General features: G+C 46.1%; 1 protein-coding gene across 1 annotated transcript in view; it reads right to left on the reverse strand.

Annotated features, from left to right (window-relative positions):
- LOC123995890 (FYVE, RhoGEF and PH domain-containing protein 6-like) overlaps positions 1–17831 on the reverse strand; it is a 38550-nt gene that overhangs the window by 5410 nt on the left and 15309 nt on the right. The window contains exons 3-9 of the mRNA XM_046299562.1: positions 16639–17797; positions 14058–14175; positions 10353–10420; positions 10178–10208; positions 6646–6797; positions 6332–6488; positions 6036–6123 (exon numbers count right to left, since the gene is read on the reverse strand). Coding sequence (XP_046155518.1) covers positions 6036–6123; positions 6332–6488; positions 6646–6797; positions 10178–10208; positions 10353–10420; positions 14058–14175; positions 16639–17797 — 1773 coding nt within the window. The remainder of the gene's footprint in view (positions 1–6035; positions 6124–6331; positions 6489–6645; positions 6798–10177; positions 10209–10352; positions 10421–14057; positions 14176–16638; positions 17798–17831) is intronic.

Consider the following 17831-nt stretch of genomic DNA (forward strand, 5'->3'; position numbering starts at 1 on the left):
AACCCTGTCCTCAAGCACTTCCATCAAAAGGTGCAAAGTCATGAGCAAAGACAAAAAACACCCAAATCAAATCAAATTTTGTTTGTCACATACACATGGTTAGCAGATTTTAATGCGAGTGTAGCAAAATGCTTGTGCTTCTAGTTCCGACCGTGCAGTAATATCTAACAAGTAATCTAACCTAACAATTTCACAACTACCTTATACACACAAGTGTAAAGGAATGAATAAGAATATGTACATAAAAATATATGAAAGAGCGATGGCTGAACGGCATAGGCAAGATGCAGTAGATGGTACAGAGTACAGTATATACATATGAGATGAGTAATGTAGGGTATGTAAACATTATATAAAGTAGCATTGTTTAAAGTGGCTAGTGATACATTAATTACATACATTTTTTCATTATTACAGTGGCTAGAGATGAGTCTGTATGTTGGCAGCAGCTACTCAATGTTAGTGATGGCTGTTTAACAGTCTGATGGCCTTGAGATAGAAGCTGTTTTTCAGTCTCTCGGTCCCCGCTTTGATGCACCTGTACTGACCTTGCCTTCTGGATGATAGCGGGGCGGACAGGCAGTGGCTCGGGTGGTTGTTGTCCTTGATGATCTTTATGGCCTTCCTGTGACATCGGATGTTGTAGGTGTCCTGGTGGGCAGGTAGTTTGCCCCCGGTGATGCGTTGTGCAGACCTCGCTACCCTCTGGAGAGCCTTACGGTTATGGGTGGAGCAGTTGCCATACCAGGCGGTGATACAGCCCGACGGGATGCTCTCGATTGTGCATCTGTAAAAGTTTGTGAGTGTTTTAGGTAACAAGCTGAATTTCTTCAGCTTTCTGAGGTTGAAGAGGCGCTGCTGCGCCTTCTTCACCACGCTGTCTGTGTGGGTGGACCATTTCAGTTTGTCCGTGATATGTACGCCGAGGAACTTAAAACTTTCCACCTTCTCCACTACTGTCCCGTTGATGTGGATAGGGGTCTGCTCCCTCTGCTGTTCCCTGAAGTCCACAATCATCTCCTTTGTTTTGTTGACATTGACTGTGAGGTTATTATCCTGACACCACACTCCGAGGTCCCTCACCTCCTCCCTGTAGGCCATCTCGTCGTTGTTGGTAATCAAGCCTACCGCTGTAGTGTCGTCTGCAAACTTGATGATTGAGTTTGAGGCGTGCATGGCCACACAGTCATGGGTGAATAGGGAGTACAGGAGAGGGCTGAGAACGCACCCTTGTGGGGCCCCAGTGTTGAGGATCAGCAGGGTGGAGATGTTACCTACCCTCACCACCTGGGGGTGGCCCGTCAGGAAGTCCAGGACCCAGTTGCACAGGGTGGGGTCGAGACCCAGGGTCTGAGTTTGGAGGGAACTATGGTGTTAAATGCTGAGCTGTAGTCAATGAACAGCATTCTTACATAGGTATTCCACTTGTCCAGATGGGTTAGGGCAGTGTGTAGTGTGATTGCAATTGCATTGTCTGTGGACCTATTGGGGCGGTAAGCAAATTGGAGTGGGTCTAGGGTGTCAGTTAGGGTGGAGGTGATATGGTCCTTGACTAGTCTCTCAAAGCACTTCATGATGACGGAAGTGAGTGCTACGGGGCGATAGTAATTTAGCTCAGTTACCTTCGCTTTCTTGGGAACAGGAACAATGGTGGCCCTCTTGAAGCATGTGGGAACAGCAGACTGGGATAAGGATTGATTGAAAATGTCCGTAAACACACCAGCCAGCTGGTCTTCGCGTGCTCTGAGGACGCAGCCGGGGATGCCGTCTGGGCCGGCAGCCGTGCGAGGGTTAACACGTTTAAATGTTTTACTCACGTTGGCTGCAGTGAAGGAGAGCCCGCAGGTTTTGGTAGCGGGCCGTGTCAGTGGCAATGTGTTGTCGTCAAAGCGAGCAAAGAAATTGTCTTGTTTGCCTGGGAGAAAGACATTGTGTCCGCGACGGGGCTGGTTTTCCTTTTGTAGTCCGTGATTGACTGTAGACCCTGCCACATACCTCTCGTGTCTGAGCCGTTGAATTGCGACTCTACAGTCGTGGCCCAAAGTATTGAGAATGACACAAATATAAATTTTCACAAAATCTGCTGCCACAGTTTGTATGATGGCAATTTGCATATACTCAAGAATGTTATGAAGAGTGATCAGATGAATTGCAGTTAATTGCAAAGTCCCTCCTTGCCATGCAAATGAACTGAATCCCCCCCAAAACATTTCCACTGCATTTCATCCCTGCCACAAAAGGACCAGCTGACATCATGTCAGTGATTATCTTGTTAACACAGGTGTGGGTGTTGACGAGGACAAGGTTGGAGATCACTCTGTCATGCTGATTGCGTTTGAATAACAGACTGGACGCTTCAAAAGGAGGCTGGTGCTTGGAATCATTGTTCTTCCTCTGTCAACCATGGTTACCTGCAAGGAAACACATGCCGTCATCATTGCTTTGCACAAAAAGGGCTTAACAGGCAAGGATATTGCTGCCAGTAAGATTGCACCTAAATCAACTATTTATCGGATCATCAAGAACTTCAAGGAGAGCGGTTCAATTGTTGTGAAGAAGACTTCAGGGTGCCAAAGAAAGTCCTCCAAGCGCCAGGACCATCTCCTTAAGTTGATTCAGCTGCGGGATCGGAACACCACCAGTACAGAACTTGCTCAGGAATGGCAGCAGGCAGGTGTGAGTGCATCTGCATGCACAGTAAGGTGAAGACTTTTGGAGGATGACCTGGTGTCAAGAAGGGGAGCAAAGAAGCCACTTCTCTCCAGGAATAACATCAGGGACAGACTTATATTCTGCAAAAGGTACAGGGATTGGACTGCTGAGGACTGGGGTAATGTCATTTTCTCTGATGAATCCCCTTTCCGATTGTTTGGAGAACCCAGAAAAAAGCTTGTCCGGAGAAGACAAGGTGAGCGCTACCATCAGTCCTATGTCATGCCAACAGTAAAGCATCCTGAGATCGTTCATGTGTGGGGTTGCTTCTCAGCCAAAGGAGTGGGCTCACTCACAATTTTGCCTAAGAACACAGCCATGAATAAAGAATGGCACCAACACATCCTCCGAGAGAGAATCCCCCAGATCTTCTCCCAACCATCCAGGAACAGTTTGGTGAAGAACAATGCCTTTTCCAGCATGATGGAGCACCTTGCCATAAGGCAAAAGTGATAACTAAGTGGCTCGGGGAACAAAACATCGATATTTTGGGTCCATGGCCAGGAAACTCCCCAGACCTTAATCCTATTGAGAACTTGTGATCAATCCTCAAGAGGCGGGTAGACAAACAAAAACCCACAAATTCTGACAAACTCCAAGCATTGATTATGCAAGAATGGGCTGCCATCAGTCAGGATGTAGCCCAGAAGTTAATTGACAGCATGCCAGGGCGGATTGCAGAGGTCTTGAAAAAGAAGGGTCAACACTGCAAATATTGACTCTTTGCATCAACTTCATGTAATTGTCAATAAAAGCCTTTGACACTTATGAAATGCTTGTAATTATACTTCAGTATTCCACAGTAACATCTGACAAAACAATCTAAAGACACTGAGCAGCAAACTTTGTGGAAATTAATATTTGCGTCATTCTCAAAAACTTTTGACCACGACTGTACTTTGTCTCTATACTGACGCTTAGCTTGTTTGATTGCCTTGCGGAGGGAATAGCTTCATTGTTTGTATTCGGTCGTGTTTCCGATCACCTTGCCCTGATTAAAAGCAGTGGTTAACACATTCAGTTTTGCGCGAATGCTGCCATCAATCCAAGGTTTCTGGTTGGGGAATGTTTTAATAGTAGACGCTGTGGGTACAACATCACCAATGCACTTGCTAATAAACTCGCTCACCGAATCAGCTTATTCATCAATGTTATTGTCCAACGCTATGTGGAACATATCCCAGTCCACGTGATCGTAGCAATCTTGAAGCGTGGAATCCTTTTGGTCGGACCAGCGTTGAACAGACCTGAGACTTTCTGTTTTAGTTTCTGTCTATAGGCGGGGAGCAACAAACATGAGTCGTGGTCAGATTTTCCAAAAAGAATGCGGGGGAGGGCTTTATATGCGTCGCGGAAGTTAGAATAACAATGATCCAGGGTTTTACCAGCCCGGGTCGCACATTCAATATGCTGATAAAATTTAGGGAGTCTTATTTTCAGATTTGCCTTGTTAAAATCCCCAGCTACAATAAATGCAGCCTCAGGATATGTGGTTTCCATAGAGTCAAATTAAGTTCTTTCAGGGCCGTCGATGTATCTGCCTGGGGTGGGATAAACACGACTGTGATTATGATCGAAGAGAATTCTCTTGGTAGATAATGCGGTCGGCATTTGATTGTGAGGAATTGTAGGTCAGGTGAACAAAAGGACTTCCGAGTTCCTGTATGTTGTTATGATCACACCACATCTCGTTAATCATAAGGCATACACCCCCGCCCTTCTTCTCCCCAGAGAGATGTTTGTTTCTGTTGGTGCGATGCGTGAAGAAGCCAGGTGGCTGTTCCGACTCTGATAACGTATCCCGAGTGAGCCATGTTTCCGTGAAACAAAGAATGTTACAATCTCTGATGTCTCTCTGGAAGGCAACCCTTGCTCGGATTTTGTCTACCTTGTTGTCAAGAGACCGGACATTGGCGAGTAGTATGCTCGGGAGCGGTGCGCGATGTGCCCGTCTACGGAGCCTGACCAGAAGAACGCTCCGTCTGCCCCTTCTGCGGCGCCGTTGTTTTGGGTCGCCGGCTGGGATCTGATCCATTGCCCTGGGTGGTGGACCAAACAGAGGATCCGCTTCGGGAAAGTCGTATACCTGGTCGTAATGTTGGTGAGTTGACGTTTTCTTGATCAAATAATATGGAAAACAACCACTTCTTATGCAGTTTTAACTTACCATCCTTACAAACCACTTAATCTAAATGTACATGACTGTATTGTACATAGGCTGGTCATCTAGGTTTGTACCTATAAACTTTCTATCAGCATTAAGAAAAACAATGGACAATACAGTAATTGAGTACATTGAGACATCAAGTCGTTTGTGATGAGGTGATGATGTTGTCATGTTTTGTCATTGATTATCATGCCTTGTCCCTGTTCTTCTCCTTCTATTCGTTTCCCTCTGCTGGTCTTATTAGGTTCTTTCCCTCTTTCTATCCCTCTCTCTCCCCCTCCCTCTCTCACTCTCCCGCTCTCTCTTCTCTCTATCGTTCCGTTCCTGCTCCCAGCTGTTCCTATTCCCCTAATCAATCATTTAGTCTTCCCACACCTGTTCCCGATCCTTTTCCCTGATTAGAGTCCCTATTTCTCTCCTTGTTATTCGTTTCTGCCCTGTCGGTTCCTTGTCTAGAATTCACCGTGCTGTGTTTGTGTATCGCCCTGTCGTGTCGTGTTGTCCTCAGATGCTGCGTGGTGAGCAGGTGTCTGAGTCTGTTTGGTTCAAGTGCCTTCCCGAGGCAACCTGCTGTTCACCTGCTGTTCAAGATCGAGTCTCCAGTTTGTCCTCGTCATTTCGAGTGAAAGTTGTGTTTTTTGATTGTATTTACTTTACTGGATTAAAGACTCTGTTTTCGCCAAGTCGCTTTTGGGTCCTCTTTCACCTACATGACAGATGTGGCTCAGTTTGTGGAGCAAGGCACTTACATTGCCAGGTTTGTGTGTTCGATTGAAAATGTATGAGCTCACTACTGTAAGTTGCTCTGGATAAGAGCGTCTACTAAAATAGAAAAGGAATGAATCGACCATTTCAGTTTTCACATAGAAATAAGTTGCATTTGCAAATTATTTTAAAAAACTGGAAAACGTATATCAGGCAAGTATTTTTTATATTCCAGAAGTATTATCATACTAACTGTTTTGTACAGATAATTATCAGACTCAAGTTACAAATGCTGGTAAACAGTTAAATACATGAAAAAAATAAAAAAATAATCACAGGGCACTGGGCCTTTCCTAGTCCTGTATTAGCAGACCGATATAGACTCTTCAGCACAGCACCCCCTCCCTGCATATCCAGTAACCCCCCCCCATCTGTGTGTATGGGTGTGTACCTGTGAGCAGAAGCTGATACTGGGGGATTCTCTGCACAGGTTTCAGCAGGTAGTGCTTCAGAGCCAGGCTGGCACATCTAGGACTCATCTGGGACAGAGTACAGGAGAATTGTCACACACATTTGCATACAGTATTAACAGTATACATACTCAAATCTAGCTCCACGTCCTTGGCGCCAATGTAGTCTTCAGACTATGTCTGGCTTGTTACATCTAAACACCCACGTATTTTACCACTCTATCATCAACTATGCGGATAGGAACTTCCTATGACACACACACACACAGCTGTTTACCTCAAACTCCCGGACCACAGCGGCGAAGCCAGGGTTTTTCCTACACTGTTCATCCAGCATAGCCACGTTGTTGTCAAACTGCCGGATGTAGGTGGAGTACATCTTCAGGTACGGCCCCTTCTGAACAAAGATGTCTGCCAGCCTCTGGTGGTCCCCCCTACACAGCAGAGAGAGAGGTGAGAGGGGCAGGGAGAAGAGAGGCAGAGGGAGGGAGATGGTCATTGTGGTCTGGTCTGAGTTCAGCTGTCTAAGGCTTGGCATGGTCAGTTGAGGTTTGTATCTCTGGTGCTGATAATGATGGTGAGGGTGCGTACCAGTGGGCCACTCTCTCCTCTAGCTCCCGGAGCAGGTCTCGGTTGAGCTGGTATAGTTGAGGCAGGTAGTAGAGGATCTGGGTTAGAATACGCTCTTCAACCACCGGCTTACCATTCTGACGCGTCGCCTTGGCAACTGCGTCCCGGAAATCCTGCAGGGAGCGAGGGGGTTAATATCGACAGACGAATGAAGGGAACTGACACAGCGACAACAGAGTGGTGGGAGACTAATTAACACAAACACACAGCTGCAGGGCAGAGAGACGTTACACAGTACAGCACAGGAACACCTGGTTATCACCTCATAAACATGCGTCCCTCTGCATCATACACACACACACAACTGAGTCAGCACTCTCACACTGCCCAGTGAGCCAACACACACATCCAGGTGGAAGGAAGTGGTGAGACAACCAGGGCAGGGTCCCAATGTCCTGGTGAACACTGTCACACAACCACAGCCCCACACCCACAATAAAACACACACAGCTGCAGTGTGAAGGACCGAAACATGTAGAGTTGAAGTCAGAAGTGTACATACAGTTAGGTTGGAGTCATTAAAACTTGTTTTTCAACCACTCAACAAATTTCTTGTTAACAAATTATAGTTTTGTCAAGTCAGTTAGGACATCTACTTTGTGCATGACAAGTAATTTTTCCAACAATTGTTTACAGACAGATTATTTCACTTATAATTCACTGCATCACAATTCTAGTGGGTCAGAAATTTACATACACTAAGTTGACTGTGCCTTTAAACAGCTTGGTTAATACCAGAAAATAATGTCATGGCTTTAGAAGATTCTGATAGGCTAATTAACATCATTTGAGTCAATTGGACGTGTACTTGTGGATATATTTCAAGGCCTACCTTCAAACTCAGTGCCTCTTTGCTTGACATCATGGGAAAATCAAAAGAAATCAGCCAAGACCTTAGAAAAAAAGGTGGTTCATCCTCGGGAGCAATTTCCAAACGCCTGAAGGTACCACGTTCATCTGTACAAACACCATGGGACTAAGCAGCCGCCATACCGCTCAGGAAGGAGACTAGTTCCATCTCCTAGAGATGAACGTACTTTGGCGCGAAAAGTGCAAATCAAACCCAGAACAACAGCAAAGGACCTTGTGAAGATTCTGGAAGAAACCGGTACAAAAGTATCTATATCCACAATACAACGAGTCCTATATTGACATAACCTGAAAGGCTGCTCAGCAAGGAAGAAGCCACTGCTCCAAAGCCAGACTACGGTTTCCAACTGCACATGGGGACAAAGATCGTCATTTTGGGAGAAATGTCTTCTGGTCTGATGAAACAAAAATATAAATGTTTGGCCATACTGACCATCACTATGTTTGGAGGAAAAAGGGAGAGGCTTGCAAGCTGAAGAACCTCATCCCAACTGCGAAGCCCGGGGGTGGCAGCATCATGTTGTGGGGGTGCTTTGCTGCTGAAGGGACTGGTGCACTTCACAAACTGGATGGCATCATGGGGGTTGGGAAATGATGTGGTTACATTGAAGCAACATCTCAAGACTTCAGTCAAGTTAAAACTTGGTCGCAAATGGGTCTTCCAAATGGACAATGACCCCAAGCATACTTCCAAAGTTGTGGCAAAATGGCTTAAGGACAACAAAGTCAAGGTATTGGAGTAGCCACCACAAAGCCCTGACCTCAACCCTATAGAAAATGTGTGGGCAGAACTGAAAAAGCATGTGCGAGCAAGGAGGCCTACAAACCTGACTCAGTTACACCAGCTCTGTCAGGAGGAATGGGCCAAAATGCACCCAACTTATTGTGGGAAGCTGGTGGAAGGCTACCCGAAACGTTTGACTAAAGTTAAACAATTTAAAGGCAATGCTACCAAATACTAACTAAGTGTATGTAAACTTCTGACCCACTGAGAATGTGATGAAAGAAATAAAAGCTGAAACAAATCATTATTTCTACTATTATTCTGACATTTCACATTCTTAAAATAAAGTGACCTTAGACTGAATTTTTACTAGGATTAAATGTCAGGAATTGTGAAAATCTGAGTTTAAATGTATTTGGCTAAGGTGTATGTAAACTTCCGACTTCAACTGTATCTCTAGAAAACATGTCAAAAGTCAAGTCAAAATATAATGCAACACATTATTGTACACAACATATCAAATGAGAACCATCCTATAGGGTATAAGGGAGGACTTAAGTGTGAAACCAAAACACACACACACACACAGGATTAGCCGAGGCATTTCTATGTCTGGGGGTCTTCCACCCACTCACTGCAGGAAGCAGCTGTTCTGTGGCCAGGGGCAGCCATGGAGACTGAAGAATGTGATTTGACCTCTTTCTTTAAGTCTCCCTCTCCCCCTCTTTCATCTCTCTTTCCCTTTCCGTCTCTCTCATGCCCCATAATCAAAATTAGTCCCATAGTGGGTCCTGTTTAAGGCAGTGTGTGTGTGTGTGTGTGTGTGTGTGTGTGTGTGTGTGTGTGTGTGTGTGTGTGTGTGTGTGTGTGTGTGTGTGTGTGTGTGTGTGTGTGTGTGTGTGTGTGTGTGTGTGTGTGTGTGTGTGTGTGTGTGTGTGTGTGTGTGTGTGTACCTGCAATTTCCCTTTCGGGCAGTCTGAAAGCCACTCCCAAGAGGAAATCTAATGTCGACCCTGCGGCCGTCTAAGACAAATTGTGGGTTTAGAGAGATTTTAGAGACAAGGCTGTGCGAGATGCACATTTTAATTTTTTTATTTTACCTTTATTTAATTAGGCAAGTCAGTTAAGAACAAATTCTTATTTTCAATGACGGCCTAGGAATAGTGGGTTAACTGCCTGTTCTGGATTAAAGCATATAAAGCATTTCTCCTTGAAATAAATAAAAGATTGAAATCCAACACAGTCTATCTTCTGCTGCAAAATCAAATCCTTTTTAAGAGCCCAGGACAGTTTGACCTGGCTGGTACAGTTGACCACAGCCTGACACAACCCAGCCCTGTCCAGTAGACCGGACCAGTACATTAACCACCACAACACTACCACCGTGAGTGAACAACACTCATCAGAGATCCAACACACACAAGTGTCACCTCCCCCTGAGACCAACATCAAAGCACCCAGCTCTGTCGTCACGGTTACCTGCTTCACTTTTCACCCCAACAGGCACAGAGCAGGGACGGTAATTCCACCCACCAGGCAGGAGCAGTGAGCTAGCTAGCCGGTAGTTAAATATAATGAAACAACTCTAGCCTATGTTTCCACTCTATAAAGCCACCACTTGAAAGTTGAAACTAGCAACACATGCTTGACTCCTTAGCTTCGTTTATGATTTAGAAAATGTGAGTCTAAGTGTTTATCACTGATCCTGCTAAGTGTAACAGGAACAACAACAACAACAACAACCGTTCTACCAGAGACAACTCCACTGCTAAGTACTGCTGCCTCAGGGGCAGAGGAGAAAGGCAACACGGCTCAGCTAGTCGAAGGCTTGCTGAGTAACACCATTGAACACACAGATATGGTGCTCATCAAAAGCCCAGAGGCTTAAGTGATACTCACTATGTGAAGAAGCTTCAGGACGTCCACAAACCTGAAGGGAGAGGAGATGGGTGTAAAACATTACATATGACCAGAAAAAGACACCCAGCGCTAAAAAAAAAGAAAGATTCTGTGGTATATTCTCATGATAAAGTCATTGATTGCGTGTGTGTGTGTGTGTGTCTCGGGTACTCACACTTTCTCAGAGCTCATGATCTCCTGGGCGATATGCACCACCTTTTTCCTCTTCACCTCATCCTCCTGCTGGAACGACAGAAAGAAAGAAAGAAAGAAAGACAGACAGACAGACAGACAGACAGACAGACAGACAGACAGACAGACAGACAGACAGACAGACAGACAGACAGACAGACAGACAGACAGACAGACAGACAGACAGACAGACAGACAGACAGAGAAAAGCACAGCATTCAGTCCATGTAGTGAAAAAAGCTAGCTGACCATATTCTAAACGGTACAGACATACATCCACTTACAAGGTCACTGCAGCCCACCATCTGACTGTCCTGCTATAGTATGCATAGGCACAATAATCTGCCCATTTGCTGTTTCTAAACAGACACTCCAACAGAGATTATGTCCGAAAGCAGAGCCACCGTTTCACACGTCTCCACTTCAGCTATCTTCTCTCCCCTCTGCACTCTCCCTCCCTCACTCTCTCTCCCCCTTTCAGTCTGATAGTGAGTGGTCTGGGCTGGAAATGGGGTGGTCTTAATTTGGACAGTGGCCTTGCCCTTGCGTGACTGAAGGGGCCTCCTGCTCCTTAATTGTGTGTGTGTGTGTGTGTGTGTGTGTGTGTGTGTGTGTGTGTGTGTACTCGTGTTTTTGTCTGTTACAAACACAGCCTTTTAAAGCAGGAGTTCTTAAATGTTTTCAGCCTGGGACCCAGTGTTTTCCTGGGACCCAAGCTTAGGAAAATATGCAACTATAAGTAAATATCAGTACATTTCATTGCCCTTATGCCAACAAAAAAAAATGCAATATAGAACATAACAAATAACAATACCCATAAATATTTTCATGTTTATTTTTCCCCATTAAAAACACTCTTACATATCTGTCTAGGTTGGAACTGTTGTGGTTAAAATACAATAAATTATTGGATTCTGAACTGGAATAAACAGATTGATTACATCACACAGATGTATAACAGAACATACACACACACACACACACACACACACACACACACACACACACACACACACACACACACACACACACACACACACACACACACACACACACACACACACACACACACACACACACACACACACACACACACACACACACACACACACACAGGCCTTTTGATCGTGCAAACCTCCGCAACAGTACAGATTTTTTTTTTAAATCAAGCCTACTGTACATCTTTCTGTATAAATTATTGTTGATAGAGAGTCTAGGTTGGAACTGCTGCTGTTAAAAATGCATATCTGTTTATTCTGAACTGGAATAAACTGATTGATCACATCACACAGATGTAGGCCAGAAAATACACACACACAGTCCTAATGAGAGGTGTGTGGCTGGTTGAAGTTTTCAACAAGCAGGTCTATTCTGGACTCTGCTTTAGACAGTGCAACACTGAAGTCATGCTCAGCATTAACACTGTGTCTGAACTTGAGAACCCTGACTTGCATAGGTATGTAGTGCCAAACTGGATCTGAACATCTACTGCTTTCTCAGTCAGGCAGGAGACCGCTTCCTGCTGCAGATGAGCAACCCAGAACTGTGAGTGTTTGCCCCCCCAAAATAATCTTTCTTCAAACAGTTTATTCCAGTTCAGAATAAAAAGTATTACTCGTAACAGCAACAGTTCCAACCTAGACTTGTTTTCAACAATAATTTCTACAGTAAAATGTACAGTAGGCCTGAATTTTTCATCTTCATCTGTACTGTTTCTTAGGGTTGTACTATCAGTAGCTAGTTAGCAGGCTTTGGCTAACGTTAGCTACTAGCTGGTTAATGTTACAAGGCCAGGGGATTGTTTGAAAGATAAACTCACATATACTACTATGAGAGATAGTAATCCCTTATTTCTGCTCACCTGTTATTAAATGACAACAATGCCTTGTTAGTTGACTTACTTTTCCACTGTGGAAGCACTGTTTCCTGAAGCATTCTGCCCTGTTCTGAAAGAACCCCCTGGGTTTACAGTCATACTGTGGATGTTTGGTCAGGACGTGTCATTTGATTCATTTGTGGGTTTTGTGAGGCTCATCACTAAACACTTGCCCACACAAAACACAGTGTGGGTGCTCCTCGTTATTCCTCAAAGTTTGTATGAAAGAGACAAAGTCATCGCTGTATATGCGTTTCATGACGATTGAGCTCAGTCAGAACACGTGGTTAGCATGAGTCCATTTTATAAAGATTGAGCTCAGTCAGAACACGTGGTTAGCATGAGTCCATTTCATAAAGATTGAGCTCAGTCAGAACACGTGGTTAGCATGAGTCCATTTTATAACGATTGAGCTCAGTCAGAACACGTGGTTAGCATGAGTCCATTTCATAAAGATTGAGCTCAGTCAGAACATGTGGCTAGCATGAGTCCATTTTATAACGATTGAGCTCAGTCAGAACATGTGGCTAGCATGAGTCCATTTTATAACGATTGAGCTCAGTCAGAACATGTGGCTAGCATGAGTCCATTTTATAACGATTGAGCTCAGTCAGAACACATGGTTAGCATGAGTCCATTTCATAACGATTGAGCTCAGTCAGAACATGTGGCTAGCATGAGTCCATTTCATAACGATTGAGCTCAGTCAGAACACGTGGTTAGCATGAGTCCATTTCATAACGATTGAGCTCAGTCAGAACATGTGGCTAGCATGAGTCCATTTTATAACGATTGAGCTCAGTCAGAACACATGGTTAGCATGAGTCCATTTCATAACGATTGAGCTCAGTCAGAACATGTGGCTAGCATGAGTCCATTTCATGATGATTGAGCTCAGTCAGAACATGTGGCTAGCATGAGTCCATTTCATGACGATTGAGCTCAGTCAGAACATGTGGCTAGCATGAGTCCATTTCATGATGATTGAGCTCAGTCAGAACATGTGGCTAGCATGAGTCCATTTCATGACAGCTGCGAGTGGGAATAACAAGTCAGTGGTTTGAACCACAGCGCTGCAGGGTGTGGGTCGCGCAATGAACTTCAAGAAAACTGCAGAAAAAAGATCCGGTAAACCGCAAAGAACACGGGTATCCCCCTCTACCTCTCCCACTCGCGCAGCTGCCAAACTGAGCAGAGAGCGCACTGAACCGAGAGAGCAGTTGCACTTGGCCAAATCAATTCCAGTAATTAATGCAATACGTCGCGACCCTCAATTGACAGGTACACGACCCCATACTTTAAGAAACGCTGCTTCAGAGTATCATGCATAGGGTCAGACAGGAGTTTCAGAGTTATTCCTGCCCGATAAACCCTCTATGTCTGACACCCGAGACCCCAGCTCCATCACACGCAGGCAGTGTGATATCCCCGCCTGCCTTTCTTTCCTTCATAGAGCCCTGTGCCCAGCACCCATTTTGGCTCCATGACGCCTGTCCGATGGTGTCCTTATCACTCGTGTTATGCCTGCCAATATCCTTCCTGTTATACCACCTGTCATCACTGTCATTACTCTGGCTCAGTAATATCCCCTCTGTTATCACTCACGCCTCACTGCATGGCCATAGGACCTACCAGAGTAAACACATCTAAAGAGCCCTACCGTAACCTTATTGACAAGGCCGCCACATCCACTGTCGATCTGGGTGTGTGTGCGTACCAGCGTGTCCTCCTGAGCCAGTGTTGCAGATTGTGTGACCATCCCCAGTTAATAACAACCACATAAGGATGTGTGTGTGTATTAAAGATATCTACCTGTCTGTCTTCTTCTGACAGCTCCAGGTGCTCCTTGCTGGAGGTGGAGCTGTTGTCATCCTCGTCAGAGCTGTGGACTTCCTCCTCAGAGTGAGCATCATCCAATCCATGCCAGCCTCTGCAGGCAAAACAGGAAGGTCACCGCATTATCCTCATGGTTATCAGCCAGAGTGTGTGTGCACTTACACATACAGTATATCCATGCAAGCATACCACGTACACACACTTCTGAATGGCCTTTTGAACGTTTTATGGAAACAGTAATTGACACAATGTCTCTATAGCCATGGGACTCAGATGATCACCAGCCTGAAACACGGATGTCAATACTTTGTCCACAGCTGTACTCAGGTAAACATAGTTTCCATGAAGACTCCCCAGACAGCCTGTCTGCTGGCAGCAGGGCACCAGTCTGCTCTTCAGTCAGCTGATACAGGTCTGTCTGCTGAGTGGCACAAGTAGCAACATGTGTTTGTGCCACTAATGTTTTCATCTTGGCTTCACAGGCTTTCCAGGAGATATTATCACCACTGGATTTTGAACCAAACTAACACAAAGTACTATCTACTTTCTAATCTGGAGGACTCATAAGATACTGTCACTCTCTTTATTTTGACTACTTCTTTCCCCCTCCTCTTGTCTCTCCTTTTTCCCTCTATACCCTGTTTCTCTTCCCTACCCCCCATCTTTCTCTCTTTTCTCCCATTCTTTCACTCTCTCTTTCTCTTCCTCTCTCCCTCCATAGACAGGACTTCCTGCACACTGGGTCAGGCACAGAGTGCCTCTTGTTTACTGCCTGAGGCTAGTTACATAAACGGAACAGGCTCAGATGCTTGGGAAACACTACAGATTCACGACACACATACACACTCTTTCAAACAACCACAACGGCATACACAAACACACACATGCATGCAAGCACGCACGCACACACACACACAAGCACGCACAAATGCAAGCATCTTTCAAACGATGAAACACATAAAATCACACAGTGAACGATAAACACTAATATTATCCAACTGGAGTACCAGATCTGGGCAGCTAGATATATGTGGAACTGTTGCATACTGCTCTTTACTGCTGAACTCTTTGAGTCTAATATTTCCCTTCACCTGCCCGTCTTTCTACCTGTCCTGTAATCTGACTGACCGCCATGGCCTCAGAGTGGCTTAGCAAAATACTGGTCTGAGCACGCACGTGCACTGCACACATACAACTGCACCCACACAATTGCCTTTTGATATATGAGGTAAACACACACACACACACACACACAATAACACTTGAATGAGGATGTGATTACAGTGAGTTGGAAGGGCTGACTCTTGTTAGCAAGGACCGTGTCCAGTCCATTCACCCATCCACACACGCAAATATTTTTGTGTCCAATACAGTAACAAAATATTAAATTACGCTGAGTCAATCGAAAAGCGGTTCACTGGGAATAGGAGAGAGAGCGAGAAACTGAAAGAGAGATGGGAGAGAGATGGCAGAGAGAGAGGGAATGGGAGAGATATGGGAGAGGAACAAGAAGAGATGAGAAAGCGAGAGCCAGAGAGTGGGAGGGAGAGAGAAGGAGAGAGAGAGAGAGGCTGGTGGTTGCTGGAGGTTTGTTTTCCCTGTTCAGAGTGCAGTGTGGCATTTCTGCGATTTTCAGACATTTCCTGCCCTGGCCACTGAAAATAACCCACAGGAAAACGGCCCAACCTGTTGCGCATCAATGCTCTATTCACAGCCTGGAGGGCTAACACTGAAGCTAACTCTCACACTCGTACAAGCACAGCCTGCTAATGCTAACTCTCACACAAACACAGCATGTTGATCTACATTGTAAGTACTATGTAATAATGGGTATAGTACACACAATGTACCTGACATGGTCTTACCACCATGTAAATGCATAGTTTAGCACCAAAGTGGGACCAAGACTGCAAAGTGAAAACTAACTCTCACACAGAGCTAAAAACACTGGCCTAAATACTAAAATACTTTCTGTCTCACTGTGACACACACACACACACACACACACACACACACACACACACACACACACACACACACACACACACACACACACACACACACACACACACACACACACACACACACACACACAAATAGAAACCACTAAACACAGTACACACACCCATGGCATTGTTCTAGGCTCAAAATCAAAACAGTTACTGTAAATTGCTCGAGTCTCTCTTTCCAGGATATCGAATTCATGAAGCATTATAGCTCATTAAAAGTGACACATCTATGACTGTCGTGGTACATTAACACTACGGTAACAAAAATGATCATGGTGTAATAACCAAGTTATTTACTGTAGGCAACTAATTATCAAAGGATTATGATCAGCTCTGTAACTCTGGATTCGTTGAAACCTAAGTCGCCCATGACACACGAGAGGCACTATGCAATCAGACAACAAAATGACACACACTCCGTTGAAACCTGACCCAGACCCTTTGTGTGTGTAGACAGAGGAAGAAAGATTTCACACTCACACGCACAGTCGCACACACACACCACACACACGCGCACAAACACACACACTTTGACACACATGCTGTACCTCTCATAGTCAATGGAATGGGGTCGCTTATAATCACAGTGGCTCTCGTATGGATCCTGCACCTCATAGACGTCTGAGTCACTGTGTCTGTGTGTGCTTGGGTCCAGACTGTGTGTGAGTGGCCAGCCCAGCCGTGCGCTGAGGAAAGGCAGGTTCATGTACTCCGGTATCTCCTCATACAGAGGAACGTTCTCATACTCTATCGACCCCTCTCCATCCCTGCCAGACACCCCCACGTTGCCGTCAGACTGGTCCACCGTCCCCTCCCCCCCGCCCGGCTCCACGCTGGTACAATCCAGAGTCTGGCCGCTTCTGGCCAGTAACCGTGGCAACATCCTGACAGACAACCGCAGCTCCAGAAGCTTCCGGAAGGAAAGGCTCCTCTTGGTGCCGTCGGCGCGGGCCAGCAGGTCAGCCGAAGAGAAGGACTGTGCCCTCTGTTTTCCCCCCAGCAGAGCTGCTTTCCCCTGGGGGGGCCCTCGGTTGCTGCCGCCGCTGCTGTGTCTGGAAGAGCTCTGCCTGCTGAAGAAGGGCCTTGGGAAGCGCCAGGCTGGTTTCTCCTGTGGGGTGGCAGGCAGCTCCCTCATGGGGGTGTTGGCGTGGTGCGGAGGGGGTGGAGGGGGGGTGATGGATGGGGGGGAACCCGCTGGCAGACTGTGTCTCTGGGGCTTTCTGGGTGGGGCCCTGGGTGACCCTCCCTCTTCCGCCGAGCTGGCCTTCATTGTCATGCCGACGGGGGGCGGGCGGCAGCTGAGCTTGATCTGTTTGGGCAGGCTCCGGGTGATGGGGTAGCGCTCAAAGTCTCCGTACCCTTCCTCAACTTCCTCTTCCTTCTCTTCCTCTTCATCCCCTCCTCCTCTGCTCTCTGAGGTTAGTGTGTTAAGCTCAGGCTGAGAGAGCAAGTCCAGAGAGTGGGAGGTGTTTCGGTTGAGGGAACAGTGGATGGCTCTGTGGAGGCGGGGGGAGAGGGACTTCTGTCTAGGTGGAGGCACAGGGTGAGGCTCCTCTTCAACTTCAGGGTCCTGGGAGGGTGAGGGACTGTCATACACTCCCTGGGTGTGTTCTTCCTTCTCTGAGGTGAGACATCTCCCCCCCACTCCCCTCAGTCTCCCCCACCTCTCCCCCCTGTGAGCGGTTCTTTGTCTCTCCCTCCTGGGTGCTGGCCACCAGGCCGTCCTGCCTTATCAGGGCTA

Source organism: Oncorhynchus gorbuscha, linkage group LG14 (assembly GCF_021184085.1).
Source record: "Oncorhynchus gorbuscha isolate QuinsamMale2020 ecotype Even-year linkage group LG14, OgorEven_v1.0, whole genome shotgun sequence".
NCBI classification, from domain to species: domain Eukaryota; kingdom Metazoa; phylum Chordata; class Actinopteri; order Salmoniformes; family Salmonidae; genus Oncorhynchus; species Oncorhynchus gorbuscha.